General features: G+C 43.3%; 3 protein-coding genes across 3 annotated transcripts; all 3 read right to left on the reverse strand.

Annotated features, from left to right (window-relative positions):
• Positions 1-5,532: 5,532 nt before the first annotated feature.
• LOC133449134 (odorant receptor 131-2-like) lies at positions 5,533-6,634 on the reverse strand. The gene is made up of 2 exons (XM_061728265.1): positions 6,485-6,634; positions 5,533-6,321 (listed from the first exon to the last, which is right to left on the reverse strand). Exons 1-2 carry the CDS (start codon positions 6,632-6,634, stop codon positions 5,533-5,535), a joined length of 939 nt encoding a protein of 312 aa, XP_061584249.1.
• A 10,789-nt stretch (positions 6,635-17,423) lies between these two features.
• Positions 17,424-18,925, reverse strand: LOC133449135 (odorant receptor 131-2-like). Its single transcript, XM_061728267.1, has 2 exons — positions 18,770-18,925; positions 17,424-18,212 (listed from the first exon to the last, which is right to left on the reverse strand). Exons 1-2 carry the CDS (start codon positions 18,923-18,925, stop codon positions 17,424-17,426), a joined length of 945 nt encoding a protein of 314 aa, XP_061584251.1.
• Positions 18,926-23,566: 4,641 nt separating this feature from the next.
• Positions 23,567-26,802, reverse strand: LOC133449136 (odorant receptor 131-2-like). Its single transcript, XM_061728268.1, has 2 exons — positions 26,659-26,802; positions 23,567-24,361 (listed from the first exon to the last, which is right to left on the reverse strand). Exons 1-2 carry the CDS (start codon positions 26,800-26,802, stop codon positions 23,567-23,569), a joined length of 939 nt encoding a protein of 312 aa, XP_061584252.1.
• Between the last annotated feature and the right edge of the window lie 228 nt (positions 26,803-27,030).

Genomic DNA, 27,030 nt, shown 5'->3' on the forward strand with positions numbered 1-27,030 from the left:
GGTCAGTATACGACCATAAAAAATGCCAGAAATAAGTTCCAGGTTGTAAAAAAACGAACTTTCCCTTTAAGAGATGTCTGGAATGGTGCCAGTTTCTCAAGATTTCAAACTCAAATTCTTAAAGAATCACATTTTGTAAGATCTGAAAGAATTGTGGTTGTTTTGGGAGACAATTTTATTATCCCAGCTCTAATCAGTTGAACACCTACTGATCTCCCTTACTCGTGAAAAAGACCCCAAGATATTTTAACTCTTCAAGTCGGGGCAGTATCTGATTCCCAACCTGGTGAGGGCATTCCACCCTTTTCCAACTGAGGACAATGGTCCTTGAATTGGAGGTGCCAATTCTCATCCCAGCCGCCTCACACTCGGCAGCAAACCGTTCCAATGAGAGTTGAAGGTCGTGGGCTGATGAAGCCAACAGAACCACGTCATCTGCAAAAACCATAGACCCAATTCTGAGGGTACTAAACCAGACCTCCACTCCTCAGGTGCACCTAGAAATTCTGTCCATGAAAGTAATGAATAGTATCGGTGACAAAGGGCAGCCTTGGTGGAGTTCAACCCCCACGAGTTATGAGTCCAACTTACAGCTGACAATGCAGACCAACCTCTAACATCGGATGTAAAGGGATTGGACAGCCTGTATGAGGGCTTCCGGCACCCCATACTCCCGGAAAACCCACCACAGGAGTCCCCAGGGGACACGTTTGAATGCCTTCTCCAAGTCCACAAAGCACACGTGGACTGGATCGGCAAACTGCCACGCACACACTCCAGGACCCTGCTGAGGGTATAGAGCTGGTCCACCGTTCCACGGCCAGAAGGAAAACCCCACTGCTCCTCAATCTGAGGTTTAACTATCCAGCCAGCTACGTCGACAATGGAAAAACATGGTCCACTCAGACTTAATGTCCCCTGCCTGGGGTCTGGTTGAAGCTCTGATGGAGATGGAAGTTGAAGTTCTTTCTGACAAAAAAAGAGCCTCTGGAGGCTCTGTGTGGAGTTTGAATGTTCTCCCCATATTTCCTTGGGTAGCTAATGTGAGCTACCCTCACAAAAACATGCAACAGTCCTGGGCTATACACTGCCCCCTCTGGCCAGCCGGGGCGCCAGATTGGGTGGGGAGGATGTGGCCGAAATAATGTATTCCTTCCACGCGCCACGTCCAGCTGGAGAAGCCCCACCCTGTCTGGTGAAAAGGAGCGGCCTGTCACTCCTCAGCTTAAGAAGGAGACTTGAGCTCAGTGTAGGGCCCTCCCGGGGTTGGTAGACGGGAGCAATGCCCAGGACTGTCACTTAGGTAGGAGCACTGGGTGATAAAAGGGGGAAAAATCGGGTTAAAAGAGGAAAAAATAGAAAAAAAAGAGGGAGATGTTGTTTTTAGAAGAACTACTGCAGATTATACTGATTTAACCAAGTTTTTGTTTAAAACATCAAATCTAATTTGTGTTTTGAAATAAAATCATTAATTAAAAGTTTTCCCTGACAAAGAGCCAACATTTAGTAAAGGTAGTTTCAGTGTGTTAATAGTACCATCTGTCCGGTTGTTATTATGGGCTGATGTGGTTGTTGAGCTGTGAGCGTAAGATTTCATAAATTTACCTTCTCTAAAGCTTGACAAATCTTTTTATGCTACATATTAAAATAGGGGGTGAAGGAAGATAACTTCCATACCAGACCCCAGCATATCCTGGAAAGAGCCACGAGTACACACAGTACTGCGACCAGGACCCAGCACATATTAGTTAGAACTTACTGATGCATTGTTTTCTGTCTGTTTTAAGATATGGTGTTCTTGCTTCTGCTGAGGAGGTGGTGTTGGATGCTGGGGACTAGCTTCTTTGACCAGCTGAATACATATGTTGTTGTAGCCCAGTGTAAAGCAAACAGAAATATAACACTCTCCTACCAAAAAAGCAAGAATCAGGAGTGTTTATGGTGACGAGACTGGCGAGAAAAGTGAAGAAAACACAGAGAGGGTTATTGTCGTGATTATGTATGTAATGTATATAACGGTAGTTATTAGCAATAAAACCTTCTAATTAAATGTACCAACTCTGTCTGTGGAAATGTAAAATATAGGGAAGGTGGATGATTTATGAAAAAATGCTGACACCCAAGGTAAAATGCGCTGCTCAGTTTTGTCTGTTTGTGGAGGTGGAAACTATAGGGTAGGTGAACAATGGGAGTCATTTTAAAAATGAAAACTGTCTCCTCTGATAAAATACTCTCTTGACCAAGTCCACAATAATGCAAATGTCTTCCTCACTTTTCATGTGGATTATGTATCGATCGTGTGGTTTTTACAGGATGAGCCATTTCTAGCACAACTTCAATGCGATGGGGGAAGCGTGTTACTAAAATCTTTAAGATGAAAAGTATGCGAGAGTTCAGATTGAGAATCTTAATTACACAACTGTATAATTAATAGAATAATTTATTTCCTTAAAACAATGAAACATTTTTTAATTACAATTTTGGATTTAAGATATATATATATATATATATATATATATATATATATATATATATATATATATATATATATATATATATATATATATATATACACACACACACACACACACACGGAAAGTATTCACAGCGCTTCACTTTTTCCACATTTTGCTATGTTACAGCCTTATTCTTAATTTGATTAAATTCATTTTTTTTCTCAAAATTCTACATACAACACCCCATAATGACAATGTGAACAAAGTTTTTTTTAGATTTTTGCAAATTTATTAAAAATAAAAAACAAATAAATCACATGTACATAAGTATTCACAGCCTTTGTTCAATACTTTGTTGATGCACCTTTGGCAGCAATTACAGCCTCAAGTCTTTTTGAATATAACACCACAAGCTTGGCACACTTTGGGCAGTTTTGCCCATTCCTCTTTGCAGCACCTCTCAAGGTCCATCAGGTTGGATGGGAAGCGTCGATGCACAGCCATTTTCAGATCTCTACAGAGATGTTCAATCGGATTCAGGTCTGGGCTCTGGCTGGGCCACTCAAGGACATTCACAGAGTTGTCCTGAAGCCACTGCTTTGAAATCTTGGCTGTGTGCTTAGGGTCGTTGTCCTGCTGAAAGATGAACGGTCGCCCCAATCTGAGGTCAAGAGCGCTCTGGAGCAGGTTTTCATTCAGGATGTCTCTGTACATTGCTGCATTCATCTTTCCCTCTATCCTGACTAGTCTCCCAGTTCCCGGCGCTGAAAAACATCCCCATAGCATGATGCTGCCACCACCATGCTTCACTGTAGGGATGGTATTGGCCTGGTGATGAGCGGAGCTGGTTTCCTCCAAACATGACACCTGCTATTCACACCAAACAGTTGAATCTTCATCTCATCAGACCAGAGAATTTTGTTTTTTCAAGGCCGGATTGGTGAATTGCTGCAGAGATGGTTGTCCTTCTGGAAGGTTCTCCTCTCTCCACAGAGGAACGCTGGAGCTCTGACAGGGTGACCATAGGGTTCTTGGTCACCTCCCTGACTAGGGCCCTTCTCCACGATCACTCAGTTTAGACGGCCGGCCAGCTCTAGGAAGAGTCCTGGTGGTTCCGAACTTCTTCCATTTACGGATGATGGAGGCCACTGTGCTCATTGGAACCTTCAAAGCAGCAGAATTTTTTCTGTACCCTTCCCCAGATTTGTGCCTCGAGACAATCCTGTCGTGGAGTTCTACAGACAATTCCTTTGACTTCATACTTGGCTTGTGCTCTGACATGCACTGTCAACTGTGGGACCTTATATAGACAGGTGTGTGCCTTTCCAAATCATGTCCAATCAACTGAATTTACCAAACGTGGACTCCAATTAAGCTGTAGAAACATCTCAAGGCTGATCAGTGGAAACAGCATGTGCCTTAGCTCAATTTTGAGCTTTATGGCAAAGGCTGTGAATACTTATGTGGATGTGATTTCTTAGTTTTTTATTTTTAATACATTTACTAAACTTTTGAAAAAACCTTTTTCACGTCGTCATTATGGGGTGTTGTGTGTAGCATTTTGAGTAAAAAAATTAATTTAATCAAATTAAGAATAAGGCTGTAAAATAGCAAAATGTGGAAAAAGTGAAGCGCTGTGAATACTTTCCGGATGCACTGTGTATATATATATATATATATACCGTATATATATATATATATATATATATATATACCATATATATATATATACCGTATATATATATATATATTTTTTTTTTTTTTTTTGTTTTTTGGAATAGTAATGTGCATCCTTGAATGTCAAAAACTGAGGATGCATTCCAAGACAAAAAAACGTATTAAAACATGGGCTTACCTCTCTAATTTACACATGAAGAAAATGCCCATTATAATGAATTGTTAACAGATTTTTCAGACTTTATCTGCAGTATATAAAAGACAAAAAAGGTGCGATATTAAATCATTTATCTCGTACAGTTTTTTATTATGGAAAAACAATATCAAAGCTGTTGTCAGCTGGATTCCTTTCTAAACACTTATGAACAAAAAAACCCCAAAACATAAATAGTGGAGTGTAAAAACTTTAATACACATGTGATGCTTGTTTTAAGTCTGGACCATTGTAGCATTCACAGATAGTATGGTCATGGATTGAAAAAAAGACAATCATATTACTGCCAATAACTACAACAAAAAACAATGGTGTTTTTGTCACGTTTTATCTCGTTGTGGGTTGGGGGGGCAACCACACCAAAGTTCCCAGCTTCCACCATATAAACGTTTCCAAATAAACTGAAATTACATGCATAAATACACGTTATATATGTTACACACTTACCAACACACTCATTAGTGTGACAACACCATGCCGTTCAATAGATTATCTAAAAATAAAAAATAAAAATCAGTTTTCTTAATAAGCTTCAAAATTTTATTTGATAACTAAATTGAAAAATGTAAGTCTTGAGTTTCTTTTTAAAAGCGTCCACACAGCTGCCCTCAGATCTTCTAGAGATTCCCCCAAATTTCAGCCGTAGGAGTAAGGCAAGGCAAGGCAAGTTTATTTATATAGCACAATTCAACACAAGGTAATTCAAAGTGCTTTACATCAACATTAAAATGGTCAAGACATAACAGTAAATAACAAATAAACAAATAAATGAAATAAAATTATGAGAAAAGAAAGGTAAAATAATAAAAAGCACAAGTTGCTGAAAACTAAGGGCAGTAGAGTACAGCAGGTACACTTTGAGTAAAAGAAGGCCTCACCATATGTTTAACTCCAAATAGTGTTCTGAGGAAGTTCATGAAATTCTAACTACTCTGATATAGTAAGTAAAGAAAATAATAAAAAAAATAACTCTGAAGGAAACAGCAGCCAGTGCAATGACATTATAATTGGTGTTAACATGCTCTCTTTCTGGTTTTAGTCATTCGCGCTGGTTTTATAAGCGACTAATTGTGAAATATTTTTCTTAAGCAGACCAGAAACGGGAGCCTTACAATAATCCAATGGACCAGTGTCTGTTGGCTTGAGAGAGAAATTGATTTAATCTGGACATGTTTGCAATACACATCACTTTGGATTGTTACTTGCTCTCATTGTACAGAGCAAATACTTTCTCAAATGTCGTTTAAATGTTGCATCTCGTAGCCCATACACAATAGGACTGATAAACCTGGGGAGAATCTGAATGATGATGTAGCAAACAAAGAAAATTTGTATGTAATGTTGAGGGAACCATTGTGTCAAAGCCTTTTGTAAGATGCGAAATAAATATGTAACCATACTCAACAGTAGCTGAAAACCATGAAGCAGGATCGTGTTCCTGGCCTTCTTTAGATTTCCATCTACTGAATTAGCTGCTTTAGCTACAAAAAAGATCTTTAAGTAAGTGAAGAACAGTGTTAGCCAAACTGCAATGAGATAAATTAGATAAGAAACATCCCTTTTTTCTAAACTTATTGGGTGTCGGAACAGGTTGTCCCTCTCACAAAACATTGTTGAATAAAACAACCTTAGTGGTTCTGTTGCCAGAGTTATAAAGATGTCTGGCACAATTGACCCTGCGCTCAAAGCCCAAATACAAATAATCATAATGTAGGTTCTTTTGATGGTACAGAGTTTTGAGTGCCGCAGTGGAAAGCAAATAGCGATGTAGCATTCAACTGCCATTACAGCCAAATTTAATGGGGTATTGAGGGTGGTAAGAAGGGCAAAGGTAATCAAAAAGCAGCAGAAAGAACCATTAAGTTTGTAAAAGACATAACTTAAGACAAACAGGCTGATTGTTACAGTGAGCTGGATCATATCATTCAGTACCAGGTGGACGAACAAGATATAACGAGGATTCATGTAAAATATCTGTAAAAGTGAAAGAAACAAAAACTTTAATCCATTCATCATTGTCATTGTATTATTATCATTATCATTATCATTATTATTAGTAGTAGTAGTAGTAGTAGTAGTAGTAGTAGTAGTAGTGGTATTATTATTATTTTACTTTATTAATTATGACAATTCATACCTGGTGTTTTTTGAAGGTGTGAACCAGAGTGCCATTGATATAATTGATGATGAATCCAAGTGCAAGGACAATTACATTTTTAGCCACAGCTGTGCTCGGTGAGTCTCGACTACCCAGGCTGCTCGACACGTTGTGAGATGATGAATTCATGGAGGCAATGTGGTTGATCTGCAGGACACTCATAGGAAAGAAAATGTTCAGTAATCCAGTAATTTTTTTCATATTTGAAAAAGATAGCTAATTTCTATCATGGACTGGTGGAGAGTGGCACACCAGAAAATATGCTGCCATTTTTTACAATTAAAAAATACTAATGTTTTCAATTATTATTCTAGCTGTGAACATCTTTCCTGCTACAAAGCATTTGCTTCATCCATTAAGTGCATACGATAATCAGAATAAAAGTTCTGACTATAAGCATTACATTCACTTAAATAGAGATTAAATATTGCATAAGTACAGATGGGAAAGACATTTAGACAGCTGGAACATGCCAGGATAGACAAGACAAGTTGAAAGCTTATTACCTTCCTCAGATAGGTCACTACAGACTCTGCTTTGACCTTTAGTGAGCACTATAGTTGATGTGTTTATATTAATATTGTTGACATGGCGAGTCTACCAAAGATGATGTCAACACGTTATCCTTCTGTGTATTAGATCGTTTTCTGTAGATAATTGGACTACTGGTAAGTAAGAGTCACGCTTGTTTACAACCTAATTAAAGAAAAAAAAGATGAAACAGGTTTAATGCTTCATGTATGATGAAGGAAGTGAGTTGTCCCATAGCTTCCAGAACTGTATTTTGGGATGGACAGTAGTACGTGGTTTTAATTATCACATTTTCCGTTCAAAATTCACCACGTGTTCTCTGTTGAGGACAGGTCAAGACATACTAGTCCAGTATCCATACCCTCTTCTACCTTATCCATGCCTTTGTAATGTATACAGAATGTGGTTTTGTATTGTCTTGCAAGCTGTATGTCTTTGTGTTAAAAAATGCACATTAAATAGTCCATCAAACACCTACTTCAACAAGATTGTCATCTGGATAAAGGAAGCTACCCTCTCGCTCATAGTGTGAACCCCAATGTACAGGCACAGAGCTGGAGTCAATGAGTATGCCCAACTCTGCACAACACCTCTCACTTTGGGCACTCCAGAGTGGAACAAACTCCCGCACACACAGACAGGCGCAAGCACATTGCGGTTCACACAAGTATATGGCTGAGCACTGAGGATCCAGGTGAGGAAACAGTATCAGGGAGCCATCCACGCCAGGAGGTCTAATAACCCGCAGCTACAAGGGGGGACCCCACAGAGACCATCCCGCCCCGGACGGATAGAGGAGTCCACACGAACGACCCCCAGAACGACACCCCTGCAGGCCAGAGTCCACTCCCAGCATGGAGGGGTCCCGATGAGGAAAACACTGGAGCTAAAAGCTAAAAGAAAGCATGATAATAGGCTATGAGGTTAAAATACACACTACAGTAAAAGAGTTTAAAAGTATAACATAAAATCCTAAAAGTAGGTCTAGAAAGCAAGACCTGCTAAAACAAACATAAGAACAACTTAAAACCATTAGACCTGGGTTAAAGCAACAAGAACAGCTAGCCATTGCCGCTCTGACGGCCCGCCCGTCAGAGCCCAATCCATAAGGTTTTGAACACAACTTTAAAAATATTCAATATTTTCTTTCCTATGAGTGTCCTGCAGATCAACCACATAACCTCCATGATTTCATGGAGGTTATTGCACTAGATAACCCTTCAGGCTGTGATCTCAATGTGTTTTGAAGCCAGTGTGTTCAAACTGAGATTAATCAATTATAGTAGCAGTTACAGTGATTCTGACAGTTGGGGAAAAAACTTCAGAGTGTTACCTTTCTAAAGAGACCAAAACCATCCATGTACTTCAAACAGCTTTCAATTTACTTTGGGTATGCCTTGGATAGGCGTTGTGGGAACAAGCTAAAACAAGGGAAAGACTATACGAGAAAGACTAAAAGGAATCAGCTAAAAGCCAATCCGTTGCCGCTCTGACGCCCCCCCCCCGTCCAGTCCATAATCAGTGCATAATTTACAAAACTATTTACACAGCTCATATGTTACGTGAGGTACTCGTGCAACATATCTTTGGAAAGCTAAGATTCTTGTGATTCCAGCAATATAAACCATTTCAGGATATAAGCATAGCAGCTGGTACATATGGACACTACAAACAAACAAACAAAGAGTTGAGCAGATGACGCAACTTATCGATGAAGCCTCATACAACACGTCCAGTCAACAATATTCCCACAAAAATGGTCTGGTTACAGTCAGAAAGTTGTAGATCCAATCCAGTAAAGTATTTAGTCCAAAGTACATTATTATACCAGTAAATATCCACAAACAGCCGCTGCTTCATTGGAAATAAGCCTGATGATCAACGTGTTGTTGACTGTAACCGCGCTGTGCACGTCTCAGCCAAGAGATCTCGGTTTCAAAATTGAGCCTGTGTGACATACACAAAAGTGTAATCACATCCACATTCCGCCACCAGGTGGCGCCCCTGCACTTTCAGAGATAGGTTCGATAGGTGTGACGTCACGTCCTCCCTTCAGATGACCAAAGAAGAGAGAACGAAAAACATTCAAACTGACTCTCGGTGCATCTGAAATGCCATACTAAACATTATATACTAAAAAGTATACTTAAGTTCGGCACACTTTTGAGTAAATATCAGTAGTATGCATGTTCTGTCCTCGATGCGTCTCTTGCATGTATTGACAGGCAGCTAAACACTCGACCCCTTACAAGAACTGCCTCCATTGGTGGCTTGCTTGAAGGTGTGAACAACATGTACCAGACGGTCAATGGCACGAAGCACGGAGCTCCAGTGGGAAAACTTAGTGAATCTCTCTGAACCAAGTAGTTTCATGCTAGCTGTGGTTTTCAGGACAGACACCTGGGGTCTGATGTCAGTGTCTGAGCTGGATTCAACAAGGTCATAGGTGTCTTGGATAGAGCTTGGATTTTCTTTGAGCAGGAATTTGGAGCCAATGAACCAGTTAGTGAGCATGAGCTGATGTGCAGGTACAGACCGTGTTGCCAGATCTGCTGGGTTGTCGTTAGTAGGCACGTAATGCCATGGACTTGCTGGTGAGGATCACCTGATCCGTGCTACGTGGTTGCTTACGTAGACATAAAAGCATCTGGTCTTGTTGTAAATATATCACAGAACAACTTTACTGTCCGTGTAAAAACAGGTGTTGTTAAGCTGAATGTCCAGCTCTCCTGCGACCAAATCAGCAATTTCGCCTGCCAGCACAGCAGCACACAGTTCTAGTCTGGGAACAGTTTGTTCGGGGCGTGGCGTCAGCTTTGCTTTCCCCATGACAAAGCCAATCTCACAGTTTCCGTCTGCATCGGTCATCTTCAAATAAGCTACCGCTGCAATGGCTTTGGTCGATGCATCACAGAAAATGCACAGTTCTCTGCATATAGCTTCTGAAGGTGAGATGTTAGTGTATGTTCTGGTGATCGAGACGTTAGACAGTGCGCTCAGTGACTCTCTCCAAAGAACCCATGACTCCTCCATCACTTGAGTCAGCGGCGCATCCCAGTCACCTTTATCTGCAGTGAGCTCTCTGAGGATGGATTTGCCGTGGATTGTGACGGGTGCTACGAAGCCTAACGGGTCATAGAAACTGTTTATGGTAGACAATACTCCACGTCGTGTGAAAGGCTTTGTCTCATCAGACACGTTGAAGGTGAAACAGTCCTTCTTGAGGTCCCAAAGGAGGCCCAGGGTACGTTGCATGGGCAGAGCATCTGCTTCAAGATCCAAATCTTTGAGATCTTTTGCATGATCTTGGGATGGGAAAGCTTCCAGGATCTCTTTCCTGTTAGCTGCAATCTTGTGCAGCCTTAAGTTCGACTTGGCCAGGATATCACAAGTCTTCTGCAGAAGAGTGACAGCCATATCTACAGTGGGAACAGATTTAAGGCCGTCATCTACATAAAAATCACATGTCACGAACTGCTTGACGTCTGCGTCAGAGTCCATTTCACTGCACTGGACAGACTGATGTAGGCCAAATATTGCAACTGCTGGGGAGGGACTGTTGCCAAACACATGGACTCTCATACGATACTCTGTGATCTCCTTGCAGAGGTTATTGTCATGAAACCACAGAAAACGGAGAAAGTTCCCGTCCTCTTCCCACACGTAGAAACAGTAAAACATCTGCTGGATGTCTGCAGTGAAAGCTACTGCTTCTTTCCTGAAGCGCATGAGCACGCCAAGGAGTGAGTTGTTGAGGTCTGGGCCTTTTAATAAGACATCGTTAAGTGACAGTCCATCGTACTGCGCACTACTGTCGAACACAACTCTGATTTGTTTCGGCTTCTTGAGGTGATAAACCCCGAACAGAGGCAAATACCATCTCTCTTCATCCTCCTTTAAAGGAGGGGCGATCTCCGCATGACCATTTTGGAAATCTTTTCCATGAAAGCTATGAAATAATCTCTCATTTCAGGTTTTCTGTCAAAGTTGTGGATCAGAGACATGAGCCGATTCATTGCCTGTGCCTGTTGTTAGGGAGCCTTTGGCGTGGTGACTTGAATGGTAATGGAGATGTCCAATGGTTGTCTGTGTCCTTTGTCATCCCTTCTTCCATTATTTTCATGAAGGCTTTGTCTTGAATGGAAGGGGAGACTTGATTGTCATTTTTAGTTTGTTGAAACACACCACATCCAAGGTGGTCTGATTCACAGCTGGAACTGTCACTTTCTTGTATTCTGTTGTGATAGGGGATTTGAATCCCACAGGATCTTTAATTTATGTTGAACTGGTTGGGACAAGGCTGAAAGAATGTAGGTCGTCCTCTCTCCGTTGTGTTTGTGTAGAAAGCATTCACCATAGTTGTTTGATGAACACCACCTAGACACACATTTCCCACTACAACCCACCCCAAATCTAATTTTTGTGCAGAGGGTGCATCGTTGTTGCCACTTATCTGTTTATGGACTTTGTGCACCCTGACGATGTCCCATCCTAGAAGCATCAGTATGTGGGCGTTTGGGTCAAGTTCCAGGATAAGGTGTGAGACATTCTTCAAATGGGAATGGTGGAGTGCTGAGCTGGGCGTTGGTATCTCCTCCCTGTTGTTGGGAATGTCATTACACTCAATCAGACTGGGCAGGGGGATATGAACTGCTCCATCTAGGGACTCTACAACATAACCTGTTGCTCTCCTACCCACCATCTCTTTAAAACCTTTAAAACCTGCACATGAAAATGAAGACCCCAACTTGGCTATCAAAGTGCCGTTCCTCGTCAGCCACTTGCCCTTAGAAACGCCACTGATTGGGTTCAATGTGGTGGAAGAATTGATAAAGGGAAAGCCAGAGAGACTACTCCCTGTGTTAACCCGTCTGCTAATGGGAGCTATGTCAATCCCCAATGACACCGCTGAGACCATTGTGCACTTTGCCAAGGCAAAGAAATCTGATACACATCAGGGACGTCTGAGGACAGGGCAGCAGGACAAAGTCATCCCCGCTGGCAGTGTCGCCTGGGTAAAGTGTAGACTCCTACCTAACCTTGACCCATATGATGCCCTGGTGCTATTTGAACCTGACAAGAGTAATGTCCAGCTGAAGCAACTTGATATCGGCGAGGGTCTGCTGTTCCCGTGGGAAACCACATGAAGCATAACATAACCTTGCCCCGCAAATCAGCCATGGGTAGTGTCCAGCCAATTAAGAAGATAATTGACACTGACTCACCTGGAAAGGACACAAAAGTTCACAGTGTCACTACCTCTCCTACTGATACAAGTCCGTCAACGCCACAATGGGAGCCGCCAGTCGACATAAGCCACCTCGATGAAGAACAACAGAGGGTGGCAAGAAAGATGCTGTATGAGGAGTCAGCAGTGTTTGCCAGGGACGCCAATGATATCGGGTGCATCCCAAGTCTACAGATGGCGATAAACCTGAAAGACAACTTCCCTGTGCAGAGAGCATACTCTTCAATACCAAAACCCCTGTTTGCCGAAGTGAAGGAGTACATTCAAGACCTCAAAGCAAAGGGATGGATTGTCAAATCAAAGTCTCCTTATTCAGCTCCTGTCGTGTGCATCCGCAAAAAGGATGGCCCACTGCGCCTTTGCATCGATTATCGACTTCTGAACCAGAAAACGATTTCTGACAGACACCCGTTACCCCGGATCCAGTATCTGACTGACACCTTTGGTGGTCATTCGTGGTTCAGCATCCTTGATCAGGGCAAGGCCTACCATCAAGGCTTCATCGTCGAAGGTTCACGGCACCTCACCGCATTCATAACGCCCTGGGGGTTGTATGAGTGGGTGAGGATACCATTTGGCCTGTCAAATGCACCCGCAGCCTTCCAGAGGAGCATGGAAGAGATGTTGTGCTCCCTCAGGGATGAATCCTGTATACCTTACCTGGACGACATTCTTTGCTACGCAAAAACGTTTGAAGAGCACGTAGAAGGAGTCCGCAAAGTCCCGAAAGCACTCCAAGAACATGGCGTGAAGCTGAGACCCGAAAAGTGCAAACTGTTTCGAAGACAAGTCCGGTACGTGGGTCATCTTGTATCTGCAGATGGTGTGCAAATTGATCCAAAAGAACTGGAGGCTGTGCAGTCCCTCAAAAGTAAGACTCCACAGATTGTTGGTGATGTAAGGAGACTCCTAGGATTTTTGAGTTACTACCGCAACTACATCCAGGATTTTTCCTGCATTGCGAAACCAGTATATGAGCTCCTCCAAGTCAAACCAAACCAGTCACTAGTCCAGCCACAGCGAGGAAAGAGCAGAGGTCCCCAATTGGTCTCTAGAACTCCTGTGAACTGGACCAGTGAACACCACATTGACCTACAGCTCATTGACCTACTTTCCCACCCACCAGTGCTGGCCTACCCAGACTTTAGCCTGCCATTCTCACTACACACTGACGCCTCAGAGCAGGGTCTTGGCGCCGTACTCTATCAGCGGCAGGAAGGCAAGTTGAGAGTACTGGGTTATGGTTCCCAAACGTTGTTCAAGGCAGAGAAGAACTATCATCTGCACAGTGGGAAGCTAGAATTCTTGGCACTAAAATGGGCAGTGTGTGAGAAATGTAGAGATTATCTATATTATGCCCTACACTTCACCATTTACACAGATAACAACCCCCTAACGTATGTTATGAGTACGGCGAAGCTCAACGCCGTTGGACACCATTGGGTCGGGGAGTTGTATGACTTCCGGTTCGAGATCAACTACAGGCCTGAAAAGGTGAACATATGGCACTTTCCCACTAGTATCGGCTCAGCCCGGCACGGCTCGGCGCGGCTTTACACGGCCCCACACGTGTGTTTTCGCACTGCCAGGGGGGAAGCGGGCAGGTTGTGGTGAAGCTGCTGTGACGTACTCGATTGCGCAACCGCTTTGTTCATGTCGGCGCAGATGAGAAATCAGCTGGAGCCGGGAGCGGCTGAGAAAAAAACAGCCCGTCTACATCGCTTTTTTAATTTTTTCTCGACAGCCACCAGGTTTATGAACATCTGCACCTCAGAGTTGGATCACCAAACAGACGTTTTGCGCTTTATAATAAAATCGCCGCGAGTCCCCTCGCGCTGACTCCCGCTTCCTGATTCAAACGTCTGACGGCCCCGCCCCCCGACCAATCAGAGGCGCGGAGGGTGGTGACGTCCCCGCCCCCCGACCAATCGGTGGCGAGGAGGTGGTGACGTCAGAAAAAGTCCCTGCTCAGCCCGCTTTCAGAACCTCACTGAAATGTAAAAAAAGTAACGACTTGGAGCGGCTCTACTCGTCTCAGCCCTAGTGCGAAAGCGCAAAACGGGTAGAACCGAGCTGAAGTAATACTAGTGCAAAAGCGCCAATAGATGCAGACACCCTGTCACGTCTACCCCTTGACATGGACAAGTATGTAGCTGAGTGCAGTGAGGGCGCGAGGGCGGGTTTCCTCCCGCCCTCTTCTGGCCCTCCGTGGGGCAGCTAGTGGCCTGGGTTAGGGTTTCTTCCTTGTCGGCTTCTGGTCCCTATCCTGCTCCCTACAGCTGTTGACCTTTTGGGTTTTGGGTTTCCTCCGGGTACTCCGGTTTCCTCCCACAGTCCAAAAACATTCATGCTAGGTAAATTGATCATTCTAAATTGCCCGTAGGTGTGAGTGTGAGAGTGTCTGGTTGTTTGTGGGGACTGCGGGTGGAAACTAGCATTTCTGCTAAAACCCGGTGTATTTACACTGCTTAATGTAGTGTTCATGAATATGCATTGTCTAAATAAACTTTGAAACTTTTGTTATACAGCATACAGTATAATGAACTTTCAGGGTCGTAACCCACATATTCAGCTCTGCTGATCATCCCGCAAATGCATGTGCCTTACAATGTGGCACAATTTAAAAAGGAAATGAACAAGCTTTCCAATGGTGTACGATTTATTGCCAAGAAGCATTGTTACAACAAAGAAAATATCTACCAAATACAAATGTCCTTACTTTTTGTGGCAATTGTATATAAAATACATTGTGCAAGCTTAAAAAGAATTATGAGAATTTAAAACAAATTAAAGCTGCAAGCAGCGATGAACGGGCCCTCGCACTCACGGCCACCGCCCCCCATAAGCATATCAGAAATGACAGCACCCACGACTTCCTATGTCAAACTATTCAAAAGTTATAGCAGAAAAAAGGGACAACCAATCAGAAGAAGAGGCGGGGCTAATTCAGGCCAATGAAGGTCAAGGACTCCATAAAGAATCTGATGACACCACCCACGACTCTCTATGTCAAACCATTCCAATGTTATAGCAGAAAATCGGGACAACCAATCAGAAGAAGGGGCGGGGCTAATGAAGGCCAACGAAGCTTAAGGACTCATTACAGAGTCCCATGACACCACCCACAACTTCCTATGTCAAACCATTCAAAAGTTATGGCAGATAAAAGTATTCTAGGGGGCGCTGTTGAGCCGTTAGGCCACGCCCATTAATGCAAACCATGAAATATCAAATTTATCGCCAGGCCTGGCTTGCATGCAAAATTTGGTGACTTTTGGAGAACTATCAAATATGGACCAATCACATGAAGGGGGGGGGCGCGCCTTTTGGCGTCTAGCGTCGCCACGGTAATACTTTTGAAAGAGAAAAGTAATGCGTGGTGTCGCAGGATGTAGACGCACATTTTGATGTATAACACACCTGGGTGCACGTTACGGTTCGGGCTGAATTAACTGCCGAAGGAATGGCATAAATTTTGCCAAAATGACACAATTTATTCAAAATGGCCGACATCCTGTTCGGTTTCGGCCATGGCGCCAAGAGACTTTTCTTTTAGTTGTGCCATGATACAGGTGTGTAGCGATTTTCGTGCATGTACGTCGAACCGTATTGTGGGGCTTGAGGCACAAAGTTTTCCGGGGGGCGCTGTTGAGCCATTTTGCCACGCCCATTAATGCAAACCATGAAATATCAAATTTATCGCCAGGCCTGCCTTGCATGCCAAATTTGGTGCCTTTTGGGGAACTATCAAATATGGACCAATCAGATGAAGGGGGGGTGCGCTTGTTGGCGTCTAGCGTCGCCACGGTAACACTTTTGAAAGAGAAAAGTAATGCGTGTAGTCGCAGGATGGAGACGCACATTTTGATGTATAACACACCTGGGTGCACGTTACGGTTCGGGCCGTATTAATTCTCGAAGGAATGGCTCATATTGCTCCAAAATTATGCGATTAATTCAGAATGTTCAAAATGGCCGACTTCCTGTTTGGTTTCGGCCATGGCGCCAAGAGACTTTTCTTTTAGTTGCGACATGATACAGGTGTGTACCGATTTTCGTTCATGTACGTCAAACCGTATTATGGGGCTTGAGGCTCAAAGTTTTTTCTGTCTGAACCAATCAGATGAAGGGTGGGCGCGCTTTTTGGCGTTTAGCGTCTCCACGGTAACGCTTTTGAAAGAGAAAAGTAATGCGTGGTGTCGCACGATGGAGACGCACATTTTGATGTATAACACACCTGGGTGCACGTTACGGTTCGGGCTGAATTAACTGCCAAAGGAATGGCATACATTTCGCCAAAATGACACGTTTAATTCAAAATGGCCGACATCCTGTTCGGTTTCGGGCATGACCCCAAGAGACTTTTCTTTAAGTTGCGCCATGATACAGGTGTGTACCGATTTTCGTGCATGTACGACAAACCGTATTGTGGGGCTTGAGGCACAAAGTTTTCTAGGGGGCGCTGTTGAGCCATTACGCCACGCCCATTAATGCAAACCATTAAATATCAAATTTTTCGCCAGGCCTGACTTGCATGCAAAATTTGGTGACTTTTTGGGGACGTTTAGGGGGGCAAAAAGGCCCTCCTTTCGTCAGAAGAAAAAAGAAAAAAAATTCCTACAGATACAATAGGGCCTTCGCACTGCAAGTGCTCGGGCCCTAATTAAATTGTGAATAAGCACATAGAATATAGACTAACTGTTATAAAAGCTGTTTACAGATGCATTCTCTTCCAGTTGCACAAATAGAAAATAGAACAAGTAAAATGTAATAAATAAAATACACACATCATGCCTGTTGAATGTGTGAACCATTGTAACATTTACAGACAGAATGGTGATGCTTAGAAAGAATACAATCATATACTTGTCTTAAAAGAAAGGATCTGATCTTGACCACTGAACCGGCACCCACTGAATCTGTTTATCATATTAAAAATCAATGTCAAACATCGCACCCTGGTTCCTTGCAGCTGGGTGGCAGTAAAACTCTAACTGGCTAGTGAAAAGGCAATTGAGGAAGCACCCATGGCCATATAGAAAGTTAGGCTTTCCAAATACAATCATTTTTTATTTGTGTTTTTATTGAAACTTGCAAGGTTTGACTCCAATAACCTATTTTTTTACATCCATTTTTAAACTACATCTTCAATGTCGTCTTTGTAAAACTTATCTGAAGGCAGATGCAATATCTTCTAAGGTATCTTCTGAATGTCTTGTCACGTAATCCATAGACAACAGGATTCAAAAATCGAGGAATTATTTGGATCATGATATAAATTGTAAAATTTACGGATCTTCTGTCTTCAGGTATCAAATCTTTGAGGAATGGTGTTAAAAAAGGGTGCACATACACCATCATACACAACAGCACCTGGAAACCATGAAGCAACAGTGTGTTTCGAGCTTTGGTTGGATCTGCATTTGCTGCTTTGGCCACAAACAAGATTCTGAAGAAAGTGTAGAACAATGTGAGCCAAACCAGAACCAGGAAAAAAATGTGAAATGCATTCCTTCTATTTAAACTGTAGCTGCTCCTGAAAAGACTGTCTCTGTCACAAAACACTCTAGAATTAAAGAACTGCTGCTGTTCAGTGGCCACAAGGATGAAGATGTCAAGGAGGACAGAAAGAGAGCTTGTTGCCCAGATAATGCCAACAACAATATACGTTTTTTTAAGAGTACATATGTTGTTGTAACGGAGAGGAAAGCAGACAGAAATGTAACACTCTGCTGCCATAAAAGCAAGAATCAGAGGAGTGTTTATGGTGGCGAGACTGACGACAAAGATGAAGAAAACACACAGGGGGACGTAGAGGGTCCGGAAAACGTGGGCTAAGATGTAGAGGGAAGTGCTGATGGTCAGCTGGATCATGTCGTTGAGAACCAGGTTGATGAAAAGGATGTAGCGAGGGTTCAGCTTTAAGATCTGGAATTGGAAAATTCCAGAATTAGTAGTAAAACTCTGCCAGCAAGACATTGACTTTAAAAAAAATATGTTGTTACTTCATATTTAAGACTTTATGATAATTAGTTATGTTGTCTGCTTTTGGAATGTAATAAGGATAAACCGTTTTTGTTGTTTTTCAAGATAAAACATTTTATTGACTAGTTATGTAAGCAATGTTCACATTGTTCATTGAAGACAAATGTAAGCTCCTTAAAATACATACAAATGAGTTGGTAAAAGGTTTTGAGCTTAGCAACAAATTTGGGTTTTTTGTTGTAATGTACACAGTATGTACAGATAATTAAGTTAAGTTACTCTAAAAGACAAAAAGAGAGTTGTAAGAGTTCCAGTTTTAATAATAATCATTTCTATTTATAAAATATAACTATATAAAATATAATATGCACGTAGTAAAGCATTATGGAGAAAAGAAATAATATTAGAGCGGGAGCTACAAAAAACAGGGTCATAAAGGTTGTTTAGCAACCGTGGTCAATTCCAAATAGTGTTAATTTAATCTAATCATAAATACACACATGATGCGTCTTGAATGTGTGGACCATTGTAGCATTTACAGAGAGTATGGTAATGCTTAGAAAGAGGACTATCATATTCTTGATAACGGCAGTAACAAGGAATTCCAGGTAATTTTCATCTTTTGTCACGTTGGCTTCCACAGGTGTGAAATTCATGGCTGCAGCTGCTAAAGACAAAATACATACAATGAGACAGACATTACTATGGGTCATATACAGCATTATGAGGATAAAATATCTGAATTTTTTTTAATTGTTTCTCAAAATATCAACTTGATCTTACGTTTATGGGAGACTTGAAGACATCAAAAGAATATTCTTTCATAAAATAATATCCGGAGACAACCCAAACGCAGGAGACTGAGAGGCGGCAGTCCTTTGTTGCAAAAGAAGAGTGCTGCAGTGGCAGTAAATCCAGAACAAAACAAAAAACAATGATTACCCAAAAGAGAACCAAGCTGAACTGAAAGGCAGGCATAGGAACATGATGGGGTGACAAACAATAGGGCAGTAAAGACAAGACAATATATACACACATACCCATAGAGGGAATAGGAGGCACAGGTAGACACGATCAGGGAAGAATCACCAAGGGAAGTAAAACAAGACTTGACTTCCAAAGTAGAACATGAACTCATAAAGCAAACAAATATTTCCAGCACAACCAAGAAAACTAAAAAAAAAAACTAAACTATAGCAGTAACATCCAAAGAATAGCTTCCAGATGTTAAACGATTACAGGTAGCCTGTGTATCTCAATGAAAAGAGGTGTGACATGTACCGTTTTGGGTTGATGCCCTATCATGTGCACTACTGCAAGCTGGTAACCCAGCTAGGGTTGCCCATTCTGGAGCTACCGATGGTGAGAGGTGAAAGTCTGGAGTGAGTTTAATTTTAGGCCCCTGACTCAGAGGCTGTACATGTGAGTTTTTGCTTCTGGAGGAGAGAGTTGCTTACCTTCGAATCAGGGGGCAGGTTTTCTTTTTGTGCCTATGCACCAAACAACAGTTTGGAATAGCCAGTTTTGGTCCCTGGTGGGTGCACTGGAATGCATCCCTAAAGGGATTACATTCTCCTACTACTGGACTTCAGTGTTGACACAGGCAATCACAAGACTACCCTGTATCATAGTTTGATGGTCTTATGTTCGAAGTGCACATGGCACCAGGACACCTTGGGTCATAGTTCCATGGTTGATTTTATGATAGTATCATTCGGTTTTGTGGCCCAAATGCCCTGGATACCCAGGTTGAGAGAGCTAAACTGTCAACCAATCACCATATGGTGATGAGTTTGATCAGATGATGGGGTAGGATGCTAGACAGACCTGGCAGGCCCAAATGTATAATCTAGAAAAACCTGTCAGAAAGATCTTTAACAAAAACTGGCAGCAGAGCTTTAACCATATCTTAAGAGATATGAGAGACGTTGAGTACAAATGCTCCATTTTCACTGTCTCCGTTATTGAGGCTGACTAGACCTGTGGCCCCAAGGTTGTCTGTGCTCCCCATGTTCTGTGTTGGTGAGCACCAAACTCGGAGGTTGACACCCTGTGTGAAGGGGGCCATTAAGCTGAAGAAAGGAGTCCTACGGGAATTGTTTAGCCTGCTGGACAACAGAGGAAGTCTACAAATACTGGCTGGCCAAATGGTTGCTGAGCCAAAAACTCTAGTGTGGGAGCAGTTCGGACAGGCCATGGAGAGTGTGAAACCTCAGTGTTATTTTTGATCAGGATTTGTTATTTTAACAACATATTAATCAGGTTGGTTAAGGCAACGTTTTTCCATCTTTGTAAGATCGCAATGATTAGCAACATCCTCTCGCAGAGTGATGCGGAAAAACTAATTCACGTGTTTGTACCTTCTAGACTAGATTACTGTAATGTATTACTAGCAGGATGTCCAAGTAATTCTCTGAATATCCTCCAGATCTTCAAAGTTGACCTCTCAGTGATTTTGCTGCAGTTGGCAATAACGTGGACCTCTCTGACCCATCATGCAGCTTAACAAAAGTATTAAGATTATGTCCCTCAGGCTTTAAGAGCACTGGGATGTCCTTCAACATAGATTTCCGGCTCCAGGTCGGTTAAGGGAATCAGAGACGGAAGCTGCTCTCTTCTTTGACCACTACATCCTTTTTGCTTCTCTCTGGCCTTAGTTCTACTTTATGAGGAGCTGGGAGGTACTTCCGTTGACAGATACTGCAGGGCTTCTTCAAGGTGCTGTGGGCTGCTTGATGGTTCTGTTCATGCCACCAGCACTATTTACAACCTGAATCCACTCTTCAGATAGTTTGGCAACTTCACTACACTGACTGATGTAGTGTTCAACATTGACAGTTATGCAGGACAACCATCAGACTAAGTAGGCTGTCTTTCCGTCCTGCTTCTTCCACTGACTTGTCTGTTAGAGCAGTGGTTCTCAAATGGGGGTACGCGTACCCCTGGGGGTACGTGAAGGCACTACAGGGGGTACGTGAGATTTTAAAATATACATATATTTAAAAAGTAGCATCCATGCAAAAATCCTTTAAAAATAAATATTTCATAAATAATTGAGGAAAATAAGTCTAAATTCATAAAATGAATTTTATCTTTAGGAGTAGTGTTATGTATCGGTAGGCGTTGGGCTCAAGCGCACGACACAGGATGGCAGAGATTTGGTTTAAAGGGGACCTATTATGAAAAACACGTTTTTTTCTTGTTTTAACATATATAAAGTGGTCTCCCCTCACCCTGCCAGCATAGGGGAGACAAAATACCATGAATTTCTGCAAGCTCTCTGACCCTCGCCGGACAGAGTCCCCCAGTGTCACATGTTTTTTTTTGAGCCGATTAGAATCTGCTCCCGTCGTGACGTCACGACGGGAGCAGATTTCCATAGGTTCGGCCTCCGCTGCTGAAACCACGCCCACAACCAGCTCTCTACGCTGCTGGAGTGCTCCATCCTTCAGCCAGTCGGACGTGGCGCCGCGGCGGAGCGGATCCGGGTTAAATCATCCAGGTTCCCGGGTGGTTTGGGAGCTGGTTCCTCGGGGGTCTGTCGCAGGCTGGACCAGCTTCACCCTCCGAGATTTTCAGGCAAATCTGTCCGTTTGATCCCCGATAACGGGCGATGCGCCGCAGATGCGCCGCGGAGCGGATCTGTGCGCCGGCCGTGGCGTTGCGGCGCCCGTCGCGCAGCATCCGCCGGGCAGATCCGGCTGAAATTCCGCTGGTCGGCCCCCGGGAGTCCCTGCTACCAGTCCAGGCCGGTTCCTGCGGTCCCGGCTGGTCGGAACCGGTCAGATTCCCCCGTTAAAGCCGCGGTGATGCGCGCTGCTCCAGCAGCGCTGCTCCCGGGCGCCCGGCGTGGCTCCGGGGCCAGCGTTCAGCATCCGCCGGGTAGATCCGGCTTAAATAGTGCATAAATGTTATTTATATACAACTCATATTTTATTTTTTTAACAATAAAGTTGCCATTTGTGAAAATTCAGTGTTGGGATTTATTTACAGGCTCGGGCTGCTCTGGTGGAGTGAGGTTTATTCTCCTCCCCTGCTACACGTCATTCAGGGAGCCAATCAGCACAGAGCCTCATTATCATACCCCCCCCTTCCCTAAAAATGAGGCGCAGAAAAAGAGGTTAGAAGCGGTAAAACTAGTGACAGGGCCCACAGGCTGGATTTATGATTTATGTAGAAAAAACAAGCTTTAGATTGTTTTTAAGACATTCAAGGCCTGTTTAAAATATACATTAAATGCCATAATAGGTCACCTTTAATGCCCGGGAGGGCCTTTATTGCTGTTTGTGGGGGAAAAGGGTTGAGGCCTGGCAGGCTGGATCCAAGGCAGGCTGGGGTGACAGCAGGATGAAGGAGTGGAGTAGGTGGGTAAGGGGTCAAGCCAGACTGCAGCACAACAGTGAGGGCAAAAACTGTGGAGCAAACAAAAAGGAGGCAGTTATCAAAAAAATCCCAAAAGGTAGCTTCAGGAGTGTCAACATATAACGAGCAGCTATGTATGCGACAAACACAGACAGGATACTTGCCAGGCCATTCTTAGGGAAGATCTGGCGATGAGTGGCTGGAAAACCGGGGTTTAAGTAGGCAGAGGGATCTGATGAGGAGTGGCTGCAGCTGTGCTGGACCTGGCTGGAAGCTCCTTCCCCAATCACCCACAACTCACATCACCTGCGGCGAAGAGCACGCAGTGCACAAGCTGTGGGGGTGGGGCAGGCTGGTTGTTGTGGAGGGTGAGTGTTAGGTGGAATGAGTGGAGGTGACACCGTAACAAGTAGGCTATTCAACTTATCCTAAAACCGCAGAGTATCCCCCACATCAGGATGGTTCCACCTAACCTGTCAAATGCCACCTGGCTTCACCTGTCAATCACTTGGACCAACGATGGAGTCGTGGTTGAAGCCTAGCAGCAATATTTTTATGTTTAGTAAATCAGTTACTGATGGCACAGTGCTCTGTTTTAGGTCTTTTTTTTACAACCAAAAGTGCTTTGCGCTGGTTAGGGGGTACTTGGCTGAAAAAATATTTCACAAGGGGGTACATCACTGAAAAAAGGTTGAGGACCACTGCCATAGATGATTGGGCTTATGGATCGTGGCACCATCTGTACGATAATATAGTAAGAAAAGAAGAAGTCATTCTGATTTTTGGGGAACAATCGTGCAATACATGTTTAATTTTATTCTCACAGTTGCAAGTTGTGAATTAAGTCACCGCATAATTGAAACCAATGATAGAAAGAAATTCTTTATTACAGCCAGTTTACTGAGAAATGAATGACAGAAATGATAGTTGTTGGTTTAATTCAAAGGCCTTGGAAATGTTTCCCACACTGCCGTGATTCTACACATCAGATAACATCTTAAGTAATTCCTGAAAGTGTTGTCTCGTACACCATAGATGATTGGGCTTATGGATCGTGGCAGCATCTGTACTATAATGTAGTAAGCAAATAAGAAGTCAGTCTGATTCCTGGGGAACAATCGCTGCACTACATTTAACAGCTGAGGGGCTGCATATGTTGTCATACACAGCACCAACTGAAAACCATGTAGGGTGATGGTGTTTCTGGCTTTCTTAGCATCTCTGGATGCTGTTTTTGCAGTGAAAAGTATCTTGAAGTAGCAGTAAAAGATAGTGAACCAAACAATAATCAGAAACACTAAATATGTGAAATCCCGCTTCTGTATGATGACCGGGTTTGGGAAAACTGTGTTTCGGATGCAAAACACTTTGGAACTGAAGAAATCCAGCGGCTCTGTGGCCAGGGTGATAAACACATCAGGAAGGACGGACAACATGCTGGTTGCCCAAATGAATCCAACCAGCATTAACGTTCTCCTGATGGTGCAAATCTGAGAGTGACGGAGAGGGATGCAGATGGCTATGTAGCACTCCACCACCATGCAGGCAAGGTTGAGAGGGGTGTTTTCAGTGGTGACGAGAGTAAACAGGATGAGGACGCAGCAGATGGAAACATTGATTTTGTAGATGGTGTAGCTGATGATGAAGAGGATGATGCTCAGAACCAGCTGGATCATATCGTTGACCACCAGGTGAATGAAAAGGATGTAACGAGGATTTGTGTAGAAGATCTGGAGGATGGATCCACAATAAACAGAAGAAAGAGTCAATATATTGTAACATCCAGTTGGACGTGTTGAAAGGATGGACCGAGAAGATACAAGCGGCAGCTTCTTTATGAAACAGAACCAGTTACTGTCGGACGTAAGCACGCCAAAACATACAGCAATACACCAAAAAGAACAGCAGCCACTGTCACTCCTGCACCAGCCACATCTTCTGCTGCAACCCCCTCCCACACAGGCTCCTGTCACTCCAGGCTCTTGTCCTGCCCCCTTTGCCTTTCTCCTCCACTCACACACCGTCTTCAGCCCTAAATGCATTCAATATAACCCCACGCAAACATGAACTACATAACAATACTCAGTCACAGCTGAGTATAGATGCAGGAACAATACATTATTTTAACTGGACCATATTACAGCGGTCATGAAATCGCTACACTGGCTTCCAGTGAGTCAAAGGATAGAGTTTAAAACCTTACTGCTGGTCTACAAAGCACTGAATGGTCTTGGACCAAAATACATGCTGGATCTGTTAGTTCCTATGAAGCTCCCAGACCCCTGAGGTTCATCTGGATCTGGTGTGTTGTGTGTACCAAGAACAAGAACCAAGCAAGGTGAGGCAGCGTTCAGTTATTCTGCTCCTCACCGGTGGAACAAACTTCCTGTAGACCTGAGGTCTGCTCCAACTGTCACCTCCTTAAAATCAGGCCGAACAACATTACTGTTTCCTGAAGCGTACTCTTACATTAAATACTTACCTGCTGTACTATACTGCCCTTGTGCTTTTTAATATTTGACCTCTTTTCTTATTATTTTATTTCATTGTATTTACTTTTTAATTGTGTTTTGCTGCTTTTAATGTTGATGTAAAGCACTTTGAATTACCTTGTGTTGAATTGTGCTATACAAATAAACTTGCCTTGCCTTATGTTTAGCACATTTTATAAACTGTATATAGTAATATAGTATTACAGTATTGTATACAATACAATACATAATAATAATAATAATAATAATAATAATAATAATAATAATAATAATAATAATAATAATAATAATAATAATAATACAATACATATTTAGCAATTGTTTGGCCTATGTTCTGTACAAGTGTCTTATTATTAACATTTATTTCAACTGAATATCATAATTAAGACCAATATTTTTTTTCCCCCGATTTTTTACCCATTTCATCACCCAGTGCTCATACCTAAGTTAGACCCTCCAGGAATCCGCGATTCCGTGATCGCGGAAATTTACGCGGATTTCACGGCTGTCCGTGGATTTACAGACCTTCCGTGGATTTCAATGTCTGGTGCAGAAAAATCACTTTTACTGGGGTTAATATTGCATATGTCCGCGCTGAATATGCGAATTATGCGGGGCTCGCTTGATTTCACCGCATCATTGCCGACATTTTCGCATAAAGTTTGGAAAAAGGGGGGAGTGTTGTGATTGACATGTCGGGACGCCCGGTCGCGACGTGCGGGACCCGCCCGGGGACCTCTCCACCCCTCGCAGAAACCGCCACCCCCCAAACAGCAGCTCTCACCCGCGGGGGTGAGAGGAAAAAGAGAGTGGGCGCGTCTGCCGGTGGACTCAGGATCCGCGCTGACCGCGTACCACTGCGCCTGCGAGGGCCGGCGGAGGCGGACTCACGTTCCCATCCACTTGGGGGATCTTGGCGGCGGACGCGTGGGGTGACGGAGCTCTGGCTCGTCCCCCTCGTCGCGCCGGCAAATCACCCGAGCACTGAGCCGCATGCTGGAGGGAGAGAGACGGCCGGCCCCCGGGCTGCGACCGCCCCTCTCCACCTGCGCTCTCCTTTTTTTTTCTCCTACGAATTTAAGAGGGAAGAGCTCAGCGCCGAATCCGCAACTTCCTGCATATTTCGCATATTTTGCAACTTCCCGCATATTCCGCAACTTCCAGCATATTCCGCAATTTCACCGCATAAAAGCACATAAAAAACCTGCATAATCATTATTTTAGCCCGCAAAATCAATGATTTTAGCCCGCAGAATCAAGGATTTTTGCCCGCGTTTTTCTGGAGGGTCTACTAAGTAACAGTCCTGGGCATTGCTCCCCTCTGCCAACCCAGGGAGGGCCCCACACTGAGCTCAGGTCTCCTTCTTATCCTGAGGAGTGACGAGCCGCTTCTTTTCACCAGACAGGGTGGGGTTTCTCTGGCTGGACTGTTTTTGTGAGGGTAGCTCACATTAGCTACCCAAGGGAACACGGGGAGAACATGCAAACTCCACACAGAAAGGCCCTTTCGCCTTGTGATTAGGGGGGTATCATACCTGATGTTTGGAGAAGGTGTGAATGATACCACCGTTGATGTAGTTGATGAAGATTCCCAAAAGTACTACGACCACATTCTTGATCACAGCTTTACTGAAAGAATCTTGATAGCGAACTGCCAATGTGACATTGGCAGACGACATGTTGGTTTCTTGAAGGCTGAAGCTGGAGTTAAGGATGCAATATAGCACAAAGTAAAATGTTATTTATAAGAAAGTCAGCAACAGTTGAAATACATTAAACTGGCCTTTACGGAGGAAAAGTTATGAACAGCTTTATGCAATTTTGCCTTCATATAAGTGCTTTTGAAGGCGAGTGAAAAGTAAATGCAATGTCTTCGTAATAAGAAGATGAAATGACATTGTCAGAAT

Source organism: Cololabis saira, chromosome 8, assembly GCF_033807715.1.
Source record: "Cololabis saira isolate AMF1-May2022 chromosome 8, fColSai1.1, whole genome shotgun sequence".
Lineage (NCBI taxonomy): Eukaryota > Metazoa > Chordata > Actinopteri > Beloniformes > Belonidae > Cololabis > Cololabis saira.